General features: G+C 45.7%; 2 protein-coding genes across 19 annotated transcripts in view; both read right to left on the bottom strand.

Annotated features, from left to right (window-relative positions):
• LOC108247555 (zinc finger protein 2 homolog) overlaps nucleotides 1–20,975 on the bottom strand; it is a 461,981-nt gene that overhangs the window by 131,070 nt on the left and 309,936 nt on the right. The window lies entirely within an intron of this gene.
• Nucleotides 1–20,975, bottom strand: part of mast2 (microtubule associated serine/threonine kinase 2) — a 75,123-nt gene that overhangs the window by 15,474 nt on the left and 38,674 nt on the right. For 4 of the 14 annotated variants that reach the window (XM_017435771.3, XM_017435772.3, XM_017435773.3 and 1 more), the window contains 7 exons: nucleotides 16,520–16,551; nucleotides 12,879–13,079; nucleotides 8,100–8,191; nucleotides 6,520–6,595; nucleotides 4,799–4,819; nucleotides 4,282–4,360; nucleotides 2,752–2,906 (listed from right to left, as the gene is read on the bottom strand). In XM_017435771.3, coding sequence (XP_017291260.1) covers nucleotides 2,752–2,906; nucleotides 4,282–4,360; nucleotides 4,799–4,819; nucleotides 6,520–6,595; nucleotides 8,100–8,191; nucleotides 12,879–13,079; nucleotides 16,520–16,551 — 656 coding nt within the window. Of the gene's footprint in view, nucleotides 1–2,751; nucleotides 2,907–4,281; nucleotides 4,361–4,798; nucleotides 4,820–6,519; nucleotides 6,596–8,099; nucleotides 8,192–11,877; nucleotides 12,004–12,878; nucleotides 13,080–14,769; nucleotides 15,385–16,519; nucleotides 16,552–20,975 lie in introns of those variants that run through there. The other 10 variants (XM_017435776.3, XM_017435780.3, XM_037981248.1 and 7 more) reach the window with 9 other exon arrangements.

Genomic DNA, 20,975 nt, shown 5'->3' with positions numbered 1-20,975 from the left:
ATATATATATATATATATATATATATATATATATATATATATATATATATATATATATATATATATATATATTCATATTCATTTATGAAATATTATAAAGAGAAACGAGGAAGATCTTCATGTGGTAAAAAATAATATTTTAAACAACTTAACTGATAAAAAAGGATTTATGGACGTGATTTTCAGCAGCAGATTAAATCAGTATGAGTCATCCACTCACACACACACACACACACAAACACACACACACACACACACAGACCATGTGACCAATAAGATGATGTCATGCTTTAAGTCATCCATCACCTGCTGAACAGAAACGAGACAAACGAGCTAAAAGTCATCAGAGAGAAACACAACAACAAACAACAACATGAACAGGAACATAAACACCAGCAGCAGCCCATGCTGCCTCTGAGGATCTTTCTGTAGTTTTTTTGGAGGAGGATGAATTTAACTGATTGCAGTAATTTGAATAAAATGTTTTTGTTGACGTTTAAATTCCTCAACATTTAATCACATCATCATGTTTACTTACATTTTGTCTTTATCTTTAGTTGTTTATCGGCTTGTCTTCGTGAATAAATCAAAGTATTTCTCCTGTAAGTCGTGTCTAAAACAGGGACAGAAGCTGCTGACGAACCAGAAGTGAAGTTTAACTCAAACTTGGGTTCAGGGCCCTACTATGGGTCACCAAATATCAACTTTTGGGTCTTCAGATGATTTCAAGAAACAAAATAAAATCTTTAAATAATTCTTTCTGACAGTTTTTTAGTCCCAAGTGTTGTGAGAGATAAATATGTTGCTGTAAGTCAATAATCTGCTGGTTCCTGTTTTTCATTCATACTTTTACTTTGAAAGGATCTCAGGGCTTTTATTGTGGAAAATCCGCAGGAGGTGGTGATTTTCCTCTGATCAGAGTAAATCCGTGACCCGTCCTGACTGATACTGAACCTCTGACGGATCAGAACCGGGTCGGTTTAATGAACATGTTCGGACCGAGCCAGTACCAGCAGAACCCTCAGGAGAACTCGGCTGTTTGTCAGAATAAAAGCCGCCTCAGAGCCAGGAGGAAGAGGAGGTTCCTTAATGTGGATTATTAGAACCCGTCTGAAAGGTGCGAGCTGATTGGTGGAGAGGCTAATTGGAGTAAATCAGGTGAGACATCCAGTCAGAGGGTGGAAAAATAACAGCAACGCTTCATAAGTGAGGAGGGAGATGCAGGAGTAACTGAGCGTGACGGACAGCTGAGGAGGAGGAGGAGGAGGATGACATCAGTGACCTCACTGACTCTTCAGGCCTGAATGAAACACAAACGTTTTCTGAGTCTGATTAGATTTGATGAAACCAACTCTGCTGATCTTTACAGACCAGGATGAAGGTCTGAGTTGCCTTAACCAACTGTTTATATGTGATTTTGAAAATACTTGCAGGACTGTGTCAGGAGGTTATTTATTTGTGTTCATTATGTTAAAAAGCTAAATAAATATAAACAAGTCTTTATTTGCAGTATTTATGCAGAAAATAAAAAAGAAATGGGTGATAAAAACAAAGACAAGCTGTGAGGGAGGGGCAGAATAAAAATGAAATAATAAAGAAGGCGGCTGACGGCAGAGTCATAAAATTAGCATCTGCAGCTCATTCTCATTTACTCCGGCCGTCTTCGGCTTGTTCCTTCTGGATCCAATCATCATCATCAGCTGCCTCTTCCTCACAAGAACTCACAGTTTCCTCTTAAGCCTCGATTTTTACACAAATTCAACCAAATCTATAATAATTGAACAGAACCTGGGTCCAGATCCTGATCCTCTGAGATCCTCTGGAACCTGTTTTTGTTGAATCAATCACGACTCGGTGGAGTCTGTTGTGTTTTTATTTTGTCGCAGATAAATCTTTAAGGACGTGAGGACGATAAAAAGAGTTGGCAGGTTTATTATTTAAACTCTGCTCTGATAAAAAGATCTCATCAAACTGCTCCAAACCAGTTTCAACTCGTTCACTGTGTTATTTAGGATCTTTACAAATGTTTTTATTCCATATTTTACTGACAGAACAGAGGTGAGCAAGTCGACACCAGGAGATATGAACACACACACACACACACACACACACACACTCTGACATCTGCAGGACTCGGATCAGATTCGCTCCACGCCGCTCGCCTCCTTTCATCTCAGGATGAAGGAGTCAGTGGAGATAAGGAGGAAACTGCAGAGATGAGAAATGAAGGAGAGGAGGGAGAACTGATGGAAAACCCAGAATATGATGGGATGAGGTGAACAGGTGAACAGGTGAGGGGCACCTGCCACACACTCTCAGAGTATAAAACCCTGACCTTTAAACAAACTGAAAACATCTTCAGCACACAGAGAGATGAGCTGCAGCTGTGAAACCCCATGAGGGTTTGTTTAATAAGAATCAACCGGCTTCTGCTGTGTGGAGGAGACAGAACCTACAAGAATAAGAACATAAACCCAGGAGAAACACAGACCTGGACCTAGAAAACAGGAAGTTTAACTCTACAAAATAAAACTTAATTATTTTACCAAAACCAGAATCAGGAGCTGAAGATCATGGCCGACGTGGAACCACTGAGTGTGATCAGGAACCAGTCAGACACGGACTGTCTGGTTGTCCTGTCATGACCTTAGACCTTTGGCCTGAAGCCTGTGGACTCAGCCCTGATCTGCTCACAAAGTAAACCCGGCTTTGTGTCGAAGCTTCCATGCGTCCCGGGCTCGGCTCTCCTACCTGAGGCTGCGGGAGCGCGGTCTCATGGCGGGGGAGCGGCGGCCCTCCTCGTCCGTGATGCTCTCGGAGCTGAAGTGTTTGGTGAGGAAGTGCAGCTCGTCGGGGGTGGGCTGGAAGGGCAGCTGGTGCAGCTTCTCCTGAGATGAACAGGAGGACTGTGAGAGGAGGAGCACAGAGGGAACACAGATTACAACCAGCAGCTACTGATGAGTTCGGACGGGGTCTGACGGGGTCCTGATGGGGTCTGACGGAGTCTGATGGTGTTCTGAAGGGGTCTGACGGGTTCTGATGGGGTTCTGACGGGGTCTGATGGGGTCTGATGGGGTCCTGATGGGGTTCTGACGGGGTCTGACGGGGTCCTGATGGGGTCTGACGGGGTCTGACGGGGTCTGACGGTGTTCTGACGGGGTTCTGATGGGGTTCTGATGGGGTCTGACGGGTTCTGATGGGGTTTCGATGGGTTATGACGGGGTCTGATGGGGTTCTGATGCAGTCTGATGGGGTCTGAAAGGGTCTGACAGGGTTCTGACAGGGGTCTGACAGGGTCTGTTGGGTCTGAAGGGGTCTGATGGGTCCTGATGGGGTCCTGATGGGGTCTGACAGGGTTCTGATGGGGTCCTGACGGGGTCTGACGGGGTTCTGACGGGGTCTGATGGGGTTCTGACGGGGTCTGATGGAGTTCTGACGGGGTCTGATGGGGTTCTGACAGGGTCTGATGGGGTCTGACGGGGTCTGACGGGGTCCAATGGGTCTGATGGGGTCTGACGAGGTCCTGATGGGGTTCTAACGGGGTTCCGACGGACCTTCGACCGGTACCAGGTCGGGGTTTAAGAGTTTAATCAGGACAATGTGAATCATTCAGGTCAGGAGTTTTAATTTCTGGGAGGGAACTTGTTAAGATTGTTCCAAATGGTTCTTTTGCTGCTGCTCTGTGTATTGCTGTTGTCTTCCTGCCTCGGCAGACATTCTGGTTCTTAACGCCTCCTGTAGTCTTACCGCTCTGTCTGCAGTCTCTGCTCAGCTATTAGAGGTGGAACTGTTCCTGCAGCTCTGAAACTGTCAGTTGTTTGTTCCCTAACGTTCTCCTGTCCTCAGAGACTGCAGTCAGAGCGTCAGGAGTGTCTGTTCTCTTCACAGCAGAGAGGAAAGTAGCTTCTTATGAGATTAAAACAATGTTAATTTTAACTTGTCATAACAGTTTCTTTAAAAAAGGAAGAAGCTCTTCAGCTCCATCTGACCCACTTTCTGTTTTTCTGTCCTCATGATGTGTTTGTCAGTGATGAGACATCAAAGCTCCTGGTCTCCTGTTCCAGAAGAACCTCACGCTGAGAGCAGGTTTTAAAGCAGGCGGCGAGGGTTAGGGTTTGGGGTAGGGTTCAGGGAATACAGGCAGCCGCAAACAAAGGGATGAAGTTCTGACAGCAGGAGGAGACTTTAGGGGTTTACGGAACAGAAGGCCCTTATGTCTGTGTTTTGGGGATAAATAATATTAAAAACATGCAGATGAGCACAAAGTAAAGAGATATTTACCGAGACGGTGGAGCTGGGAGTGTTGGTGCCATATCCAGATGAAGGCAGCGAGGCCAGAGACCAGCGCCTGCCATCCGTCCTGAAAACACAGGAAATACAGAGCGATCAACAACCTTCGACTTAAATACACAACAAATGTTTGAAATAAAGCTCCGACACACAGAAAGACAGCTCCTTCAAACGAGGAGGAGTGAGGAGGAGCGAGGAGAGAAGCTTAGAGCATTCAGTGAAGCATGATGGGAGTTCAGACACGGCTGGATTTCACTTTACAGACAGAAAATCCTCCTCAACAAGACAAAGATCCACGTTCTGAGGGGTCAGAGGAGGAGGTGAAGGAGGTGAAGGAGTGTGTGTTCAGGGTTCAGGGAGGGGAAGGAGGTGGGAGGAATAAAAGCTGGGGAAAGTTCCTGGACGAGCGCAGAGTTTTCAGCAGCAGAAGAAGAAACTCTGCAGGAACTTGTTGGTGGAGCGTTCATGCAGGAGGAGGAGGAGGAGGAGGGAACAGGTGAGGGGTTACCTGTCGGCTCTGTGTCCGTGACTGTGAGAAACAGAAAACAGGTTGGGTTTGGAGTCAGACTGAGCTCTGAACACAAACTGATCACATCTATGTCTCCTAGATCTACAGCAGGAGCTGCTCAGAAACGAAGATCTTCAAAAACCAGAGAGGGTCATTAAATGACACATTTAATTATTCTCATGTCTTTATATTTTACCTCCAAAGAACCAGATTTAGAAGAAACAGAACAAAATTAGGATTATTATAAATAATAATCCTTGTTTCAGATGTTTATTTACATAAAATGTTATTTTTATTTAGAGGAAAGTCTTAAAGTCGGGAAACACAAACATTTCTCTGTTCTTTGTGTTTTTCCAAACTGCTCCAGAAACCTTCCAGCCTGTAATCTGTGTAATCTGAGATTAAACGGAGTCTGTAAATAAATTCACTGATGACAGAAACTGACAGATAAACTTAATAAAGAGACCAAACGTTCAGATTTAAACTCCTTTCAGGATTTAATCACATCTGATTGGACTGATCTGAAGGTTTGTTTTATGTTAGTTTAATAAAATTAACTCATTTAATTTAAAGGTAAAGTCTCATTTAAAAAAAGCTTCATGTTTCCTCCACGCCGTCTTACCGCAGGCAACCACACGGTGGCGCCACAGCCTCAGTGATGAGCAGCTGAGGGCAGTGGCGGGACACTGATGGATGTCCAATTTAAATCTGCGTTACTGCCAGTTTCAGCTCGTTCGGACCTCCGCAGGATGTTGGACGGAGCTGCTGTGGAAACAGCCCGCCAGCTCAAACAGGAAGTGGAGGGTTACCATGGAAACAACATCATCTGTACAAAGAATCAGGAGGCAGGCGGCTTTCCTTTACTAAACAGAGCAGAGAAATGTGTCCCAGGTGTGTGTGTCAGATCTGAGGCAGGTAAGACGTTTATTAACCCGTCTGAACAAGTGAGGCATCTTCAAGGAACTCCTTCAGCTGCAGCTGATCAGAAGGAGCTGAAGGTTCGACTTCCTGTTAGCGACCACTATCAACCGCAGCCACTAAGGTCTAAAGAAGACCCAGACCGAAACTGGTTCTGATGTTCAGGAACAAGTGGAACCTGCTGGACCCCCAGAGTCCCTGTCGTCAGTGAAACCTGTCTCACATCACCATGGCGACGAAGCTGGACTGAAACCTACAGGTGTCCACATGGACGAGACAAATGTCCTCTGGAGGACAGTTTGATGGTCAGATGAGACAAAGACTGAGCTGTTTGGACACAAAGACAAGGAGGACGCTCGGAGGAGTCGAGGTGAGGCTTTCAGACCTGAGAACACTGAACCAGCTGCCAGCCATGGAGGTGGCAGCATCATGCTGTGGGACAAAGTAAGGAGGACAAACTCCAAAGTCCTTAACTTCACCTCAAAACAAGAGCTGGACGGTTGAAACTTGGACATGTTTGGGTCCAACAGGACCATGATCCGAAACACCGGAGCTGGTTTATGATTGGCTGAATCAGAGCTGGTTTATGATTGGCTGAATCAGAGCTGGTTTATGATTGGCTGAATCAGGCTTTTGCTCCAACAGGAAAAAGAACCAATAATTAACCCATTAATGTCCCTGAAGAGCAGCTCAGGTTTAAGGTATAAATTCTACATCATTTCCTCCCAGATCTGTTGTTGTTGTTGTTGTTTGTCCCGACGCTCCGTATAAAAATCTGCTGCAGGTGAAGTCAGCCGTCTCACCTGCGTGCCGGGACGAAGGAGAAGTGTGCCGCTGTGTTCGGGGAGAAGTTTCGAGGGCTGTCCAACGGGCTGGTTCCTGAAATACAAACAAACGAGTCAGAGTCAGGTTTATCAGCACCATGGTATAACTAATTAGTAACGGCTTATTAAGCAGGAATAAGAAGATCCGTCTTTCTGTCCTTTATTACAGAACCAAAGACAGGAAGTGAACCCATCTGACCCGTCTGTCAGCATCACTCTGAGCTGTCAATCATCTGATGACCTTTTCAAGCTGAAATATAAACTTTTTAAATTCTCTGGTTTTATTCATCAGTAAAACTGATAAAATAAAAATGTCTGGAAGGTTGGAGGATGACTGATTCAGACGGACCACGGAGAGGCGGCTGACATCGTTACTGACGGGTTCCTGCTAAGGAAACAACAGAATGTCACAGGAAGTAAAGGATCTGAACTCAGAGCAGTCAGAGGCAGTAATTACCTTCCCTGAGCTGCTGGATGTATTTTTATCTCCTCTGTGATTTCTTGTCTTTGTTTCCTCTAACGTGCGGAGATGAAGACGGTTTATTTCTTCATCAGAACTCAGGACAGAAACGATCGGGGGGGAATTAACTGAAGGAGGTTTTACTGCATCTTATTCAGAGTTTAGTCAAATCATTTTATTCCTGAATTTGGTGTCTAAGCTTCAGAACCGATAATCAGACTCGAGGAAAGTCTGGATCTTGAGATCAGATCCTGTCAGAAGGAAAGCAGGATTCAGGGAGGCGGATCCTGACTTTGTAGCCATTATTTACTTTTTATTTACAAAAATATAACCTTACAGTTTAAATTAAATAAACATGAACTGAACAACATTTAACACAACAGCAGGTTAGTTTAAAGGTGATAAAAACGACCAGATAAATGAAACTGATGACAGTAAAGTAGCTGTGTCGCTCAGGTCGTCTCAAAAGGAACTTTTATTGATGTTTGTCTGTTTCTCAAACAGGAAATGAAATCTGAGCGTGTCACTCTCAGCTCGTTTTCAAACCCGACTGAGGAGATACGCTTTTCCATTTCTCCATCTGTTGATCTGATTTCTGTTTCCATCGCCATCATTATCATCAACGGCGGTTCTGTCGGGTGGAGGTGGAGGATTCGTCCACCTGTCACAGATGCTGTCTGCTGTGTCCAACAGAAATGACGTCCAGCTTCAGCAGCTGGTTGGTTCTTTGTCTGCGTCTCCTCGGATGGATTTAAAGAAGTTGGGCTTAAAGATTTCTGAGCCTGAAGACGATCCGTTAATAAAAAAGAACACAGGAAGACAGCAGCTCGCAGGTTGGAGGTCACAGCAGGGATCTACACCTCCAGCAGAACCAGAACCAGGATCAACAGACGGGTTTTCAACAGGCTGGTTAGTATCTTACCTGTCGTAGATAGCGCCGTGGCCGACGGAACCAACGAGCGGCCCAAAACCAACTATCTACAACAGGTAAGATGTTTACTGTTTCTAACACTGACACAGAAGCCGACTACAAACAGCTGAACTGTCCCTTTAATGCCCCCTCTGCTGTGAAGGTGAGGGGTGGAGGAAGGTGAGTTACCTGTGTGTCCATGCAGGGGGGAGTGGGGTCGAGGAAGGGTCGGCGAGGTGCTGGACGTCACGATCAGACTCTTCCTGTTGCTCGCCCGGCAGCTGCAGACAAACACAGAACCAGAGTTAACCAGCAGGAACCTGGAGATCTGGGTTCTACATGAAGGTTCTCCAGCTCTGCACACAGAACCCTCACAACAACAACAGAGTGAGCAAACATTGCTGATGCTGCACACAGCTTCACACAACAACAAGACACTGGATCAGAACCAGAACACAAACATCTCTGTTCCAGTTTTAATTAAACCCAACGGCAAACGAAGCTCAGATCACTGAAAACAGTAAAATTTATCCATCATCCATCCATCCATCAATCCATCATCCATCCATCCATCAATCCATCATCCATCCATCATCCATCCATCATCCATCCATCCATCCATCCATCCATCATCCATCCATCCATCATCCATCATCCTTCCATCCATCCATTCATCATCCATCATCCTTCCATCCATCCATTCATCATCCATCATCCATCCATCCATCATCCATCCATCCATCCATCCATCCATCCATCCATCCATCCATCCATCCATCCATCCATTATCCATCCATCATCCTTCCATCCATTCATTCATCATCCATCATCCATCCATCCATCCATCATCCATCCATCCATCCATCCATCCATCCATCCATCCATCTATCCATCCTGCAGAGGAGGAAAACCCGGACCTTCCTGTCCTTGAAGACCACAAACAGGATCAGAGCTAAGCAGCAGCAGCTCTGCTAGAGTCTAGCCTGAATCAGGATGGAGGTCCACATTATTGAGCCACAAAGATCTTACTTTGGTTCTACAGGAACCGGATAGACCTTAATGGACGCAGAACGCCTCAGCGAACATGGATGTATTAACCACATGTAGCGTGGACAGTCATCCTCTAAGGACTCCTCAGTGACTTTGCAGGGATGAATATCCCGTTTATTAAAAAGGTGAACTATAACTTTAACTGTCTTCAGCTGAAAGCCAGACGACTGGAGACGTGTTTAGAGAAAACCTGCGGGACGCAGCCTCCGACACCCCCACAGGTTTCCTCTGAAGCCTGGGGTCGTCTCTCTGACAAGAAGCTGCAGGTGGAGGCGTCCAGGTGAACGAGGCGCAGACGGTGGACCGGTTCAGGTGATGTTTACTCATTACAGAGCTAAAGTTTGGTCACTGGCTGTAAAAACCGTAAGTCTTCTGACGGGTTCTGGGGCTGAAACAGCAGCAGGATGTGCGTCGTGTTAATTGGCCCATTCCATCTGCACACTGTAATTACACAGCTGTGTTTCTGACAGGCAGAGCCCACCCAGCTGATCACATGACCTACAGCAGGAGGCGAGGGCCGAGGCGTCTCACTGGGGACCGGTTGGACTTTAGGGACAAAAGGATCAACGTGATTCTAAATAATCCTGCAGAGTTCTGAACCTGAAGCAACTCCGGGTGGTCCGGTTCTTGTTGCAGAGTAGAACAAAAGGCGACTAACGACGGGCCGTTTATTTCTGACTCAGACTGAAATTCAGTTTGGACCCTGAAGATGCCATGTTTTTTCTGCAGGGTGTGTGCGTGTGTGTGGGTGTGTGAGTGTGTGTGTGTGTGTCTTCTGTCGTCATCAGGTGAAGCAGCTTCTTCTCATCTGACAGAACTCTGATTTAGATTCCTGCTAACATGAGCTAACGCTGCTTCCTGATGACCAGGGTCAAAACTGAGTGTCTTATCTTACTAGTTAGAGACTACTTAGAGACTAGTTAGACTCCAAATTGTGAGAAAAGGTAAATTTTCTGTTGCAGTCTTTCAACCCGGAGCCTCGGATGGTTTCTGTCAGAGCAGAGTTCAGCCACGACGGCTCTGCAACTATTCCAGAGCAAAACTGTTGCACAATTTTTTTCAACCATATCCAAAACTGGAGGCACAGGACTGCACCCATCTGACGAAGATTTACAGAAAACAGCTGAATATATCTGAGAAAATTAATAAAACCTGCCGACACACGCTCAGTAAATCTGAAATCTGATGGGAACTGAAGGCCTGTTGGAAGCAACAAATGTTCATCTTCACTCTGAAGCATACAGAAGCTGATGTTTTTAAGCAGATAGAAGGTTAAATAAAAAAAACAAACAAACCCAGTTTACACGTTAACGCAGTGGGGTTGATGCACAGAGCTGATTTAACTCCAGGCTTGGAGCTGGTTAGTCAAACAGGCGTTTAAATGCCAGACCATCTGTGTTTGCTCATGTTTTACCTGCAGCCGCTGAAAGCTGACAGTTTGATAACGTTTCTTCTGTGAAATACACAGTTGTAAACAGGCGTGCAACAGTGTGACACGGCTGACAGGACAAACAGCGACGAGCAAACAGCCGCCCGCCTCCACACACACACGCACAGGTGGGAGCGCAGGACGTGGATACGATCTGCAGCTGAACTCATTTCCAACGCCTCAGATATTAATGTGGTTTGAGGTTTTACAGGCGCCACAGGAAATCAGCTCGCAGCAGAGCGTACGACCGCAGAGCTGACGCCTCGACACAAAAAACAAGATCACCAGATTCAGCTGGTTGTCCTCACACATCCTGGTTACTGAGCGCCCGACGGCTTCTACTAAAACATTCAAACTAAAAGGTTGAACCCAAGTTCAGGTATTCATCGTAACAAACCCGATCAGTCAGGTGAACTCTGAACGCTCACAGCTCATCACATCAGGATGACAGAAAATCTGGTTTTATTCATTTAATTCTCATCACTACATTTAATAATAACCTTGTTCGGCCCAATGACCAAACAAGAAGCTCTCCTGGTTTTGGTCATGCTCCTGTAACGGATTCTCTGTGAGAAAACCAAACCCCTGAACTTCGTTCAGAAGGTTTATTGATGCTGCGAGCGGCGGTGATAAAACAGCAACAAGCAGCAGCAGAGAGTTTTTATGAGCTGAGGAGGATTAATCATCACGTTTTAAACAAGCAGAAACGCTGTCGAACTCCACCTTTAAGGCCTCTGATTATCCTCCTCTGTTCTCGGATCACTCCAGATATATCCAGAAAGTAAACCAGGAAACGGAGACCGAACCTCTGATTCACCCGACTGCTGATCCGGAGAACCTTTCAGGGTCAAATAAACCATCAGGGGTGGATTTCCTTACATGAACACAGACAGGCTCTCCAGCTTCAGGATTAAATGAGGAATCTCAAGTTTAATCAACAAAGTTTCAAACCAAACCGTTGATCTAACGTTACGCCCTGCTTCAAATCTTAAAGCAGAACGAGAAGCTCAGACCTGCTTTGAATGTCAAACTTCCTGAATCAGTTTTCATTTCAGCTCAGCTGCCAAATTCATTCAGAACAAGCAGAAACCTGCCAGAGCTTGTTGCTACGCAGGAGTCGCAGCCTTCATCTCGGAAGGTGTGTGTTAGTGTGTCACTGCCCCCATTATTACCGGGAGGAGGAAGAGAATCGCTGCTTCGACGTGATAAATGCCTCTTCCCTGCTGGTGCCTTCATCAGGCAGAGAGGAAGAGGAAGAGTCAGCTGAGAGAGGAGAAGAAACGATGACGCAAGCCATAGATCACATATCTGAGCCGAGCAGACGAGACGTTTAACAAACCAAACACAGATCCGCTCCGCTGACCTTCATCCTGCTGAGCAGAGAGGAGGATGAGGAGGATGAGGAGGGGAAACCAAACACAGAACTGAAGGAGCGAGCGGGATGGGTGAGCGAGCCCGGCGGATGGAACGAGGAATAAATGGTTTTACCTCTTGGAGCGCCGCAGCATGCTCCTCTCAGGAAGTGAGAAATTCAAGAGGACCGTCCACGAGTCAGACATGCCGAGGCTGACGAGCAGCCGCAACCACAGACAGGCGCGACTTCCACCTGTCACACCGTCGCCTCGGAGTGCGAGCAGGAGCTCCTCCCTCCCTCCCTCCCTCCTCACGGCAGCGCCTCCCCCTCCCTCCCCCTCCGATGCTCGGGTTCAGATCCACGACAGGAGGCGTCTCAGCTGGATCCCCGCGACACTCAGGGCGTCTTCAGTCCATGGCAGGACAAACAGAGACAGAAGGACGTGTGCGGACTCATCTACAGCCAGTTCAGAGTCAGGATTCATCAACAGCTCAACACGACGGGAACGACACCAGAACCCAACGCAGAGCTTTCAGCTGCGAGACACAGCACAACCCTGAAGGTCCGGACTGGACCTGAGGGGGAAATCATTCTCTGAAAAGCAGGAAACTTTCTGTGGGAGCAGGAATTCATGGGAAGGAACCTGGAATTTTTTATATTAAAGGTCGGCCATGAACAGGAGTATTAAATGTGGTCGAAAATATATTTTCACATAATCTGGACTGAAATAGAGGGTGAAACGAGTTTCCACAGCCTGCCGCCTAGACGTGTGGGGACAGACGGGACACGTGGGGACAGACAGGACATGCCGGGACATGCAGGGACAGGCAGGGACAGATTACACCCCTTTACTGTTTGTAGCTTGCCTTTTGTTAGCTGCAGCTTCTTCAAACTTTTAGCTTTCATGCTTTTAGTTTCTACTGTCTGAAATCAAAAATAAACCCAGTAAGATGTTCTGATTCCGATTCTGAAACCGTGACGAGAGTCTGAGTCAGATATCTGCTGTAAAAACAGCAGGTTTTGTTGCAGAGACACAGAGTTAGTTGTAAAAAAAAAAAGATCCTGGAGGTTAGCGTCAGCCCTGACAGAACCAGAACCAGAACCAGAACCAGAACCAGAACAGCGGCGCTCTTACCTCCAGAGGAAGGGGTTTCCTCTCTGGAAAACAGGGGCTGACAGAGGGCCGTCAGCGGGACAGAGGGAGGAAGAGGACGATGAAGAGAGGGGGACTATGGGGGACTGATCGACAGAGGGATGAAAGGAAGTGGGGGACAGCAGGTGCTGGAGGAGGAGGCTGCTGTTACCGTGGCAACACAGCTGAGCCGGGGACCAGATTCTGCCGAGAGAGGAGGAGGGGAGGAGGAAGAGGGAGGCGTGTCAGGTGATGTGATGTCATCACCAGGAAGCAGGAAGACGTTTGATCTTTTCTCCATTAAACTGATTTTAAAATGAGTTTCAGAACAAAGATTTTCTTTAAGAATTAAAGCTGAACAAACCTTTAAATGCCCAGTTTCCTGTTTATTCTATTGTTTTTAATCTGCACACGTCCCTCCCCAGCAGGAACGGAGCCCGGCGCCCCAACTGACCTGTCCAGTGAGTCCAGAACCCACAGAACCCACAGAACTCACAGAACACAAAACCAGCTCCAGGTTTGTTTCTAATGTTCTGCAGGTTGGAGCAGAGGTTACAGACTTCAGGTCAGGAGGACGGGATGGTGGGGGTCCCCGTGTCCCATCCCCCCTGCTGGCTGGGACAGACTGGACCCCCCGCTGGGAGTTTATGGGTTTTAACGTGCCCAGTGTTTCCCCAGCATACCGTATGGTGATCTGTGGGGCAGAGCTACAGTTTCTGCAACAATAAACCCAAAGTGGTGATGAAGAGCTGATCCAGCTGGAGCAGAACCGGCAAAGGATCAGATTCATCAGTTAGTCCTCAGAGACCGGTTCATACGAGCGGGGCTGCAGCCCACAGATCATCTTCATCACTTTCAGTTACGTCACACAGCGAACTGCTCCGATCCATCTGTGCTGTTTTGAACCGTATGATCTGAACCATGAGGTCTCCTGTTCTGGACTCAAACTGCCTTAGCTCCTCTCAGCTCCATTCAGCTCCATTCAGCTCCTCTCAGCTCCTCTCAGCTCCCCTCAGCTCCCCTCAGCTCCTCTCAGCGGTGATAAAGAGTCAAACCCTGAACTTTGACCTTTCAGCCGACAGCTTCTCTCCACATCTCCAGCAGCTTTGGTTTGTTTCTGAGTAAACTAAGATAAAACATCTGCTTATGGGGGGTTTGTTCTGTAAATTAGCACTGAGAACAGTTTATTGGACTGATATCTGATCCTAGAACAACTCCAGTTTATTTTTGGAAAGGTTTTTCAGCTCTGTAACGATGCAGCCAACAGCTGCTGACGGGTGGATTTACCAGCTGTGAAGGAAGGTAAACCAACACAAACGTATCGGGTTCTGACCCGTAAACTGAGCCGCTGCTTCTAGTTCTCCTGCCCAGCGTCTGCGTTCAGTTCTGTAGGGTAACTCAAACATGAGGAACCAAAGAAAACTGTCGGTTCTGCAGGGAAACAGGATGTAGAGAGATAAGGATCGTTGTGTAATCCAGAACGTGTCACTGACGGGACTTTTATTTATCTCTGCTTGAATTCAAATGAAATCTGAGTGCGTTTCAGGTTCCAAACACGATGTTCTCAAATGTTCTGATGGTAATCTCTGTGCTCCAAACACAAAGCAACTACATTTATTAAACAGCTCCTTTCAAAGACACGTTTAAATAAATGTTCACACCTTCCTGCAGCTGATTTTTCACCGTTCTACAGCACAATACAAATTTGAACTTCCCTTTTTTTAACAATCTAAGTCAAGAAAACTCTGACGTTTGGATGCAGAAATGTAAAGTTTGTGGAAAGAAGAAAAGGTTTCTGACAGCTGGGGAGTTAGAGTCTGACGCTTTTCTTTCTAAAACATGATTAAACCTGCAGCCGTGATCTAAATCTGAACACACACACACACACCCTTACTGAAGGCGCAGGTTCGGGGCTCGCTCCTTCCTCCTCTTCATCTCGTTGTTCTGGGACAAAAGGCTCAGCTGTAATCTGTAATAATCCACCTGTCCGTCATCCTGACCCCCGAACAGAACTTCCTGTGTGAGTCACGGTGCCAACAGAGCCCTGGAGGGTAAAATAATGAGCGGAGTGTGCACCGTGTGGCGGCAGCCTCCTTATCTCTGCGCTCAGATATGCGAGGAATCTGGGCTAGAACGTTCCTTCGGCTGCTCGGATCACCAACCGACGAATATCAAATTAATTCAGGCCGGGTTCCGCCTGCGACACGCAGATTACACAGAATCTCTTTAGGATTTGATCCTGGGAATAATCCAGAGTTAGTGAGGAAACACAGCTTCCTCTGCGGAGAAAATAATAACTGAACCCAGTTAGAGGGATGATCCTGGTCCTACCGGGTCAGACGGTAAAGACGAGCCGGTCCTCGGTCCGGTTCTGCTGCTACAGGTCCATCCTCAGAAGTATTCCTGGTAACCTAAGCGGTCCACTCAGAGATCAGAACCAGAGACCAGACCAGAGACTGGAACCAAAGACCAGAGACTGAAGACCAGAGACCAGAGACCAGAGACCAGAGACTGAAGACCAGAGACCAGAGACAGGAGACCAGAGACCAGAGACCAGAGACCACAGACCGGAGACCAGAGACCACAGACCGGAGACCGGAGACCGGAGACCAGAGACAGGAGACCAGAGACCAGAGATCAGAGACTGAAGACCAAAGACCAGAGACCAGACTGAGTCCAGTTGGAGGGGGGAGGGGACACAAGATGGAGGCAAAACTAAAATATTTTATTTCTGTTTGAAATCTGCTCTTCTGTAGTTTGTAATATTTACAGAAATCAAACGTTGTTGTTTAAAGTCTTTAAAAACTGATTATTTATAACCTTTAAAGTAAAACTTTAAACTTTGAATTTTCAGCTTTTTGTATTTTTCTTTTTCTTCACCAGAAAAGATTTACATTATTACTGCGGCATTTACAACATGGCTGCCATAACATGGCTGCTGTAACACGTTGTGTAAAGTTACAACATGTCTGCTGCATGAAAGCATCTTAAAATAAAATCAGATCAGTTCTGTAGTTGCCTGCATCGTTTGTAGTCTGAGTGTTCTTCATGGCAGTTCTGATGGAGCTCCAGGTGAGACGGATCTCTGATTTCTGACTCAGGTGATCTCTGACTCAGGTGATCTCTGACTCAGGTGATCTCTGACTCAGGTGATTTCTCTTCGCTCTCAGCCATTCAGAAGAAAGAGGCTCCTTGCTGCTGCTGCAGGAACTGAAAAAGTTAATATTCTTTATAATCTACTGTGAACCACCTCCTGCTGGGAATGTTTCCCTCCACACTGAGACCACCGACACCTGAATCCAGCAGGGACCAAAGGACCGGACCGCTCCGAGAGGCTGACCTTCGTCTCCGAACACAAACACGTTTACAAGCAGCAAATTACCAAACACACCAACACAGGATATAAATAGACGCTCAGCTGTTCTTTAAAGCTCCCAGAAACACAAACAGACTCTGTGGCCTTTAGGTTTCACCCTTCAACCTGATTCCAATTAACAGCAGGCGGCCATGATGGATTATTCTTCAAACAACACAAACAACAAGTTAGTGAAGCTGAGTTTAGCTCACTGCTTCCTTCTCAAACACTTCCAGATGTTCTGGAGAAGAGGATCAGAGATTGGACAGAGAAAATCAGAAATACTCACAAACTGCCTCTTCTGGGAAGACTCAGCTCCTTCTGCAAGAAAAACAGACAGAAAAAGATAATTTCACTCATTTGGCTCCAAGTTTTCCATCCAATCAGTTCAAAACATCATCGATCAGACAGGATTTTTATTTTCTGTCAGTGCAGCAGTTTGACCAGCAGGAGGCGCTGCGACACAATGGCTGAAGATCTGAGGTTTTAGTCTTCACAGAAATCAAGCTTAAACCTCCAATGTTTTGTTTACTAAACTCACTGAAAATCAGTCAGTACATTACAGCATCCTTTATAAAATAAAGAGTGTAAAGTGTCGGCATGTTTTGTTGTTTTTTAGTTTAGTTTTTAACACAATTATCTGTCATTTTATTAACAAATCATCAGAACCAAGAACCTTTAAATGTTTGATTTATCTTTAAATTCTGAATGAATGAGTGAAACATAATGGAAATAGAGAGTTTATCTTTAATTTTTTGAACATTTCTGATCTGGTATGAAGCTGATGGTAAACCTCCTGCCCTCAGACTCAGATCAGCTCCAGTTATCGGCTCATATCTCTGGCAGCTGAAGTTAATGGGTTTAATGGAGTCTGGCTGCAGCTCTGAGTGGACGTGAAGAGCTGCTCTGAAGCTTTTGGAACAAAAAGGCAGAAAATTACCAAATTAACCTTCTGCCTGTGTCTGTTTGTTCCTGTCAGGACAAAGGAACGTTCAGCAGAACCAGAGGGACCGACAGAAAGGTAAAGGTTTAAATCTAAAAACTCCAAACATCAATTAAACGTTACAAACACCAGCAGATCCTCTGTTCCAAACATTTAAACCTTTATTCATCCGAAATATATAACAACGATGCGGTGAACATTAGGACTGTTAGGACTGTCTCTGTTGTCCCGATGCTCACGTTTTACTCAGTTTTTCTCAATTTAAACCCGAGATAGACGGGGTCACAATCATCTCGTGGCTCAGGAGCTCTGGCAGAGCCAGGCTCTTATTTTGAAACTCCAGGGTCAGATCCTCCTGATTAGAGACGGCATAAAGCCAAAATTATCATTTCCATCAGACTCAGATCCTTCTTTCCCAGATTAATCCAGAGGAAGTGTTTCCAGCCTGCAGTCTGTGTGTAGATCAGAGAAGAAGAGGAGGAAGAGGAGGAGGAGGACTGCTGTTTAAGTACTTTCTGCTCTTATCGTCTGCCCGCCCCCGCAGAGCTCTGCTAATATAAAAGCGAGCTCATCTGAAACCCTTGTCTGACAGTTTATTGCATTAAAGCTCCTGTTCTGAGTGCTGCAGCTGCTCTCTGAGTCCTGAGGGAGGACGGAGGACAGAGGATGGAGGACAAAGGACAGTGGATGGAGGACGGAAGACAGAGGACAGGACGGAGGACAGAGGACAGGATGGAGAACAGAGGACAGGACGGCGGATGGAGGACAGGATGGAGGATGGAGGACAGAGGACAGGACGGAGGATGGAGGACAGAGGACAGGACAGAATCGTCATGAATAAACTGCTTTAAACTGAACTAACGGGTGACGGCGGGGAAGAAGAGGACAGGAACTGATGCTGCATGGATGAGAGAGGCTGTGATGTAATTACAGAGAGGAAGAGGAGGATGAGTGGCGCTGAAGAGGAACGAACGAGGCCTAAACTCAATCTGAGGAGGTTTAAAGGATCCAACTCAGAGAAAAACGACTTTCACAACAGAATTTAACCCAATGTCTGTGAGAATCTGAAAGGATATTTCAGGAAGTCAAACTTTCAGGACCAACGAAACGTTTCTTAATGAGGTGGGAAAGTGGGTGGAGCCTGGCCACGATCTTTTGTTTAATGGTCATTTATAGCAGCCACCTGTAAATCCTCAGGAATGAAGCAAACATTCAGTAAGACGACATGAAGCAACGAGTCTTAAATGTTTATCTAACTGATTATTTAACCGTAAATGCTAACGTTACGCTAACTGGTTACTTCCTGTGAATGTAAAAGTCTCAGTTTGTTTCTGAAAGTGAAACTGGACCCCGACTGGTTCCGTTTTAAAACCCAAACTCTGAGCTAATAACCATCAGATTCTGTCTAATTCAGACCTCAAACAAAGGGAGATATGTGCCTTGAACTCTGCTGCCACCCAAACAGCATCCCTGCAGCAGTTTGCTCAACTTTAAAAGAGGTTTTATTAAACATTTAGAGGTAAAAACATTCATATTTATGTAAATTACTGCCAGCTCTGTTTCTGAAACCCATAAACAGGAAGTGGAACGATCTGCTGCAGGAGGGCAGACACACCAGGAAAGGTGTAATTCATCCTTTTTGTTCCCAAGAAAAGTGAATAAAATCCTGTTGTTGTTGTTGTTTTATAATCAGAATACAAAACCTCACATCCAAAGTTTAATAAACATAAAGTTATTATTTCACAGGATAATCAAGTCTGCAATGGACCAAAAAGACACGGCAGAGAGGAGGTTTAACAACCAATCAATCCAAGCATCAGCTGAGATGTTTGTAAAACAAGAAATCCTATCGCTGCCAAGAAACCGACTAATTTCAAACCCGTTTCTGGACACATTTCCTCCCAAAGACACAAACAGTCTGAGTCCAACAGCCTCACTGTCTCCATCTCCATCTTAATTTGAACGTTTATTCTTAAAACAAAGATAATTAATGAGTTCAGCTGGTTCGGGGAATTTATTTATTTTAAGCTTTATTGAGCTAAAATCTGTAAAAAAAAAAAAAAAAAAAAGCGAACATGACATTTTAAGATGAATGTTTTTGGACACGTTTTAAAAAAACGGAATAAAAAACAAATCTGTGTTTGGCAGCCGTGAATCAGTAGACAAGTCTGTGTGTGTGTGTGTGTGTGTGTGAGATCATAATAACGTGTTTTAGTCGAGCTAAAAACATGCAATTAACAGAAGGAGCCGAAGTCCACCGGAGACAATTAGAGCAGCAGCCGACGCCGGCAGCAAGAATTCATTATCAGCTCCGTGAATATTGATGAGAAAACAGAGACGACAAAGAGACTGCGCACACACGCACACGCGCACACACACACACACACACACCGACACAAGACAGGCGTCCACAGGGACACACAGATGTAAAAATGAGCTCATTATGGATCTGGATTCAGGGGCTGAAGAAGACAAAAATCAACCTGAAGAAATGACTCGATCTGACCGGTTCAGCTCCTGGTACCAAATGGACCCAACCGGGCCTTAGATTATCAAAACCAAATCCTGCAGCGACCCACCAGGAATGGGCGGGGAGACGTTCTGATCCAGAATAAACAATGAAATGAAGCCGTTTGGACTGGAAGCTGCTGGAACAGATGAGATTATTCTTCATTTAAAGAGGGAACACAACTCACACAGGTGATGTTTCACACAGAGGTTCTGGACTGGACCTCACCGACCCGGCAGCCAGAACCGGGTCAAAGAACTGTGCAGAAGTCCTGATCCACCCGTCATGTCTGGTTCTGGTCTTGTGTTTGCATTTATTCAGATATTCAGACATTTAATCAGCGTTTGGAAGCATAAATCTGAGTTTATCAATGACCTCCGACTCATAGAATGAATTTATGGCTCTGAAATGTTATTTTAACTTGATGAAGGCAAAGTTATTTATAAGAAATCCTTGATGTTTTCTGACTAACTACAGAAACATTTAACCTTTAAATCAGTGGAGCAGGAATAAAAACCTATCAGAGCGTGAACGCTGAGTCAGCGTCTTGATTTCCTGGTTGTTGTTTATTTAAATATTCTAACTCCTGTTTTTTTATTTAAATAATCTAACTCCTGGTTGTTGTTTAAATATTCTAACTCTTCTGCAGAGTTTTTGTTGTTTTCATATCTCAGAGCGTTCGGCTCATTCAGGAGACGGCTGCTGAGACTTCTGTTTTTAATGTTCAAGACGTTTAACTTCAGCTCCACAGATCCAAAGACAGACATGAACGTCTCTTCAGTTCCCTCAGAAACAGCTGCAGCGTCCATCAGATGGACAAATGTGTCTCTCCAGGAGCGTCCCTCCCCTCCCTTCACAGAAGACAACCTGCTAATTAGTTTTAGCTAGCAGGAAGACCAACCCCACCCACAGCCGAAAGGAGCTAAACTGACCTCCTGGTTCAGCTGTTTGATCTGTCCTCCAGCTGTTGGACCTGTCCTCCAGCATCCAGCTTGCTCAGTGAGACCCGAGCTGAAGCTGTTTGCGTCCTGATTTGTCTCCGATGGGAGACAGAAGACAGTTGGGGATGTTTGTTCATTGGGGGGACAGAATCAGGACAAACTGTTAAATCCTCAGCTTCCTAACAAAAATCTATTTGAAGCCTAAATGTAAAAAGGTTTAACGTCAACGTTTTCTTTCCTGAATGTGATTTATTCCTCAGGCTCAGCTGGGATCTGAGGAGAAGCTTCACATTACTCTGAGAGGAGGTGAGGGACAAGGAGGTGAGGGATGAGGAGGTGAGGGACGAGGAGG

Source organism: Kryptolebias marmoratus, linkage group LG18, assembly GCF_001649575.2.
Source record: "Kryptolebias marmoratus isolate JLee-2015 linkage group LG18, ASM164957v2, whole genome shotgun sequence".
Lineage (NCBI taxonomy): Eukaryota > Metazoa > Chordata > Actinopteri > Cyprinodontiformes > Rivulidae > Kryptolebias > Kryptolebias marmoratus.
Note: the sequence above shows the minus strand (reverse complement) of the source record. Positions and strands in the feature narration are given on the sequence as shown.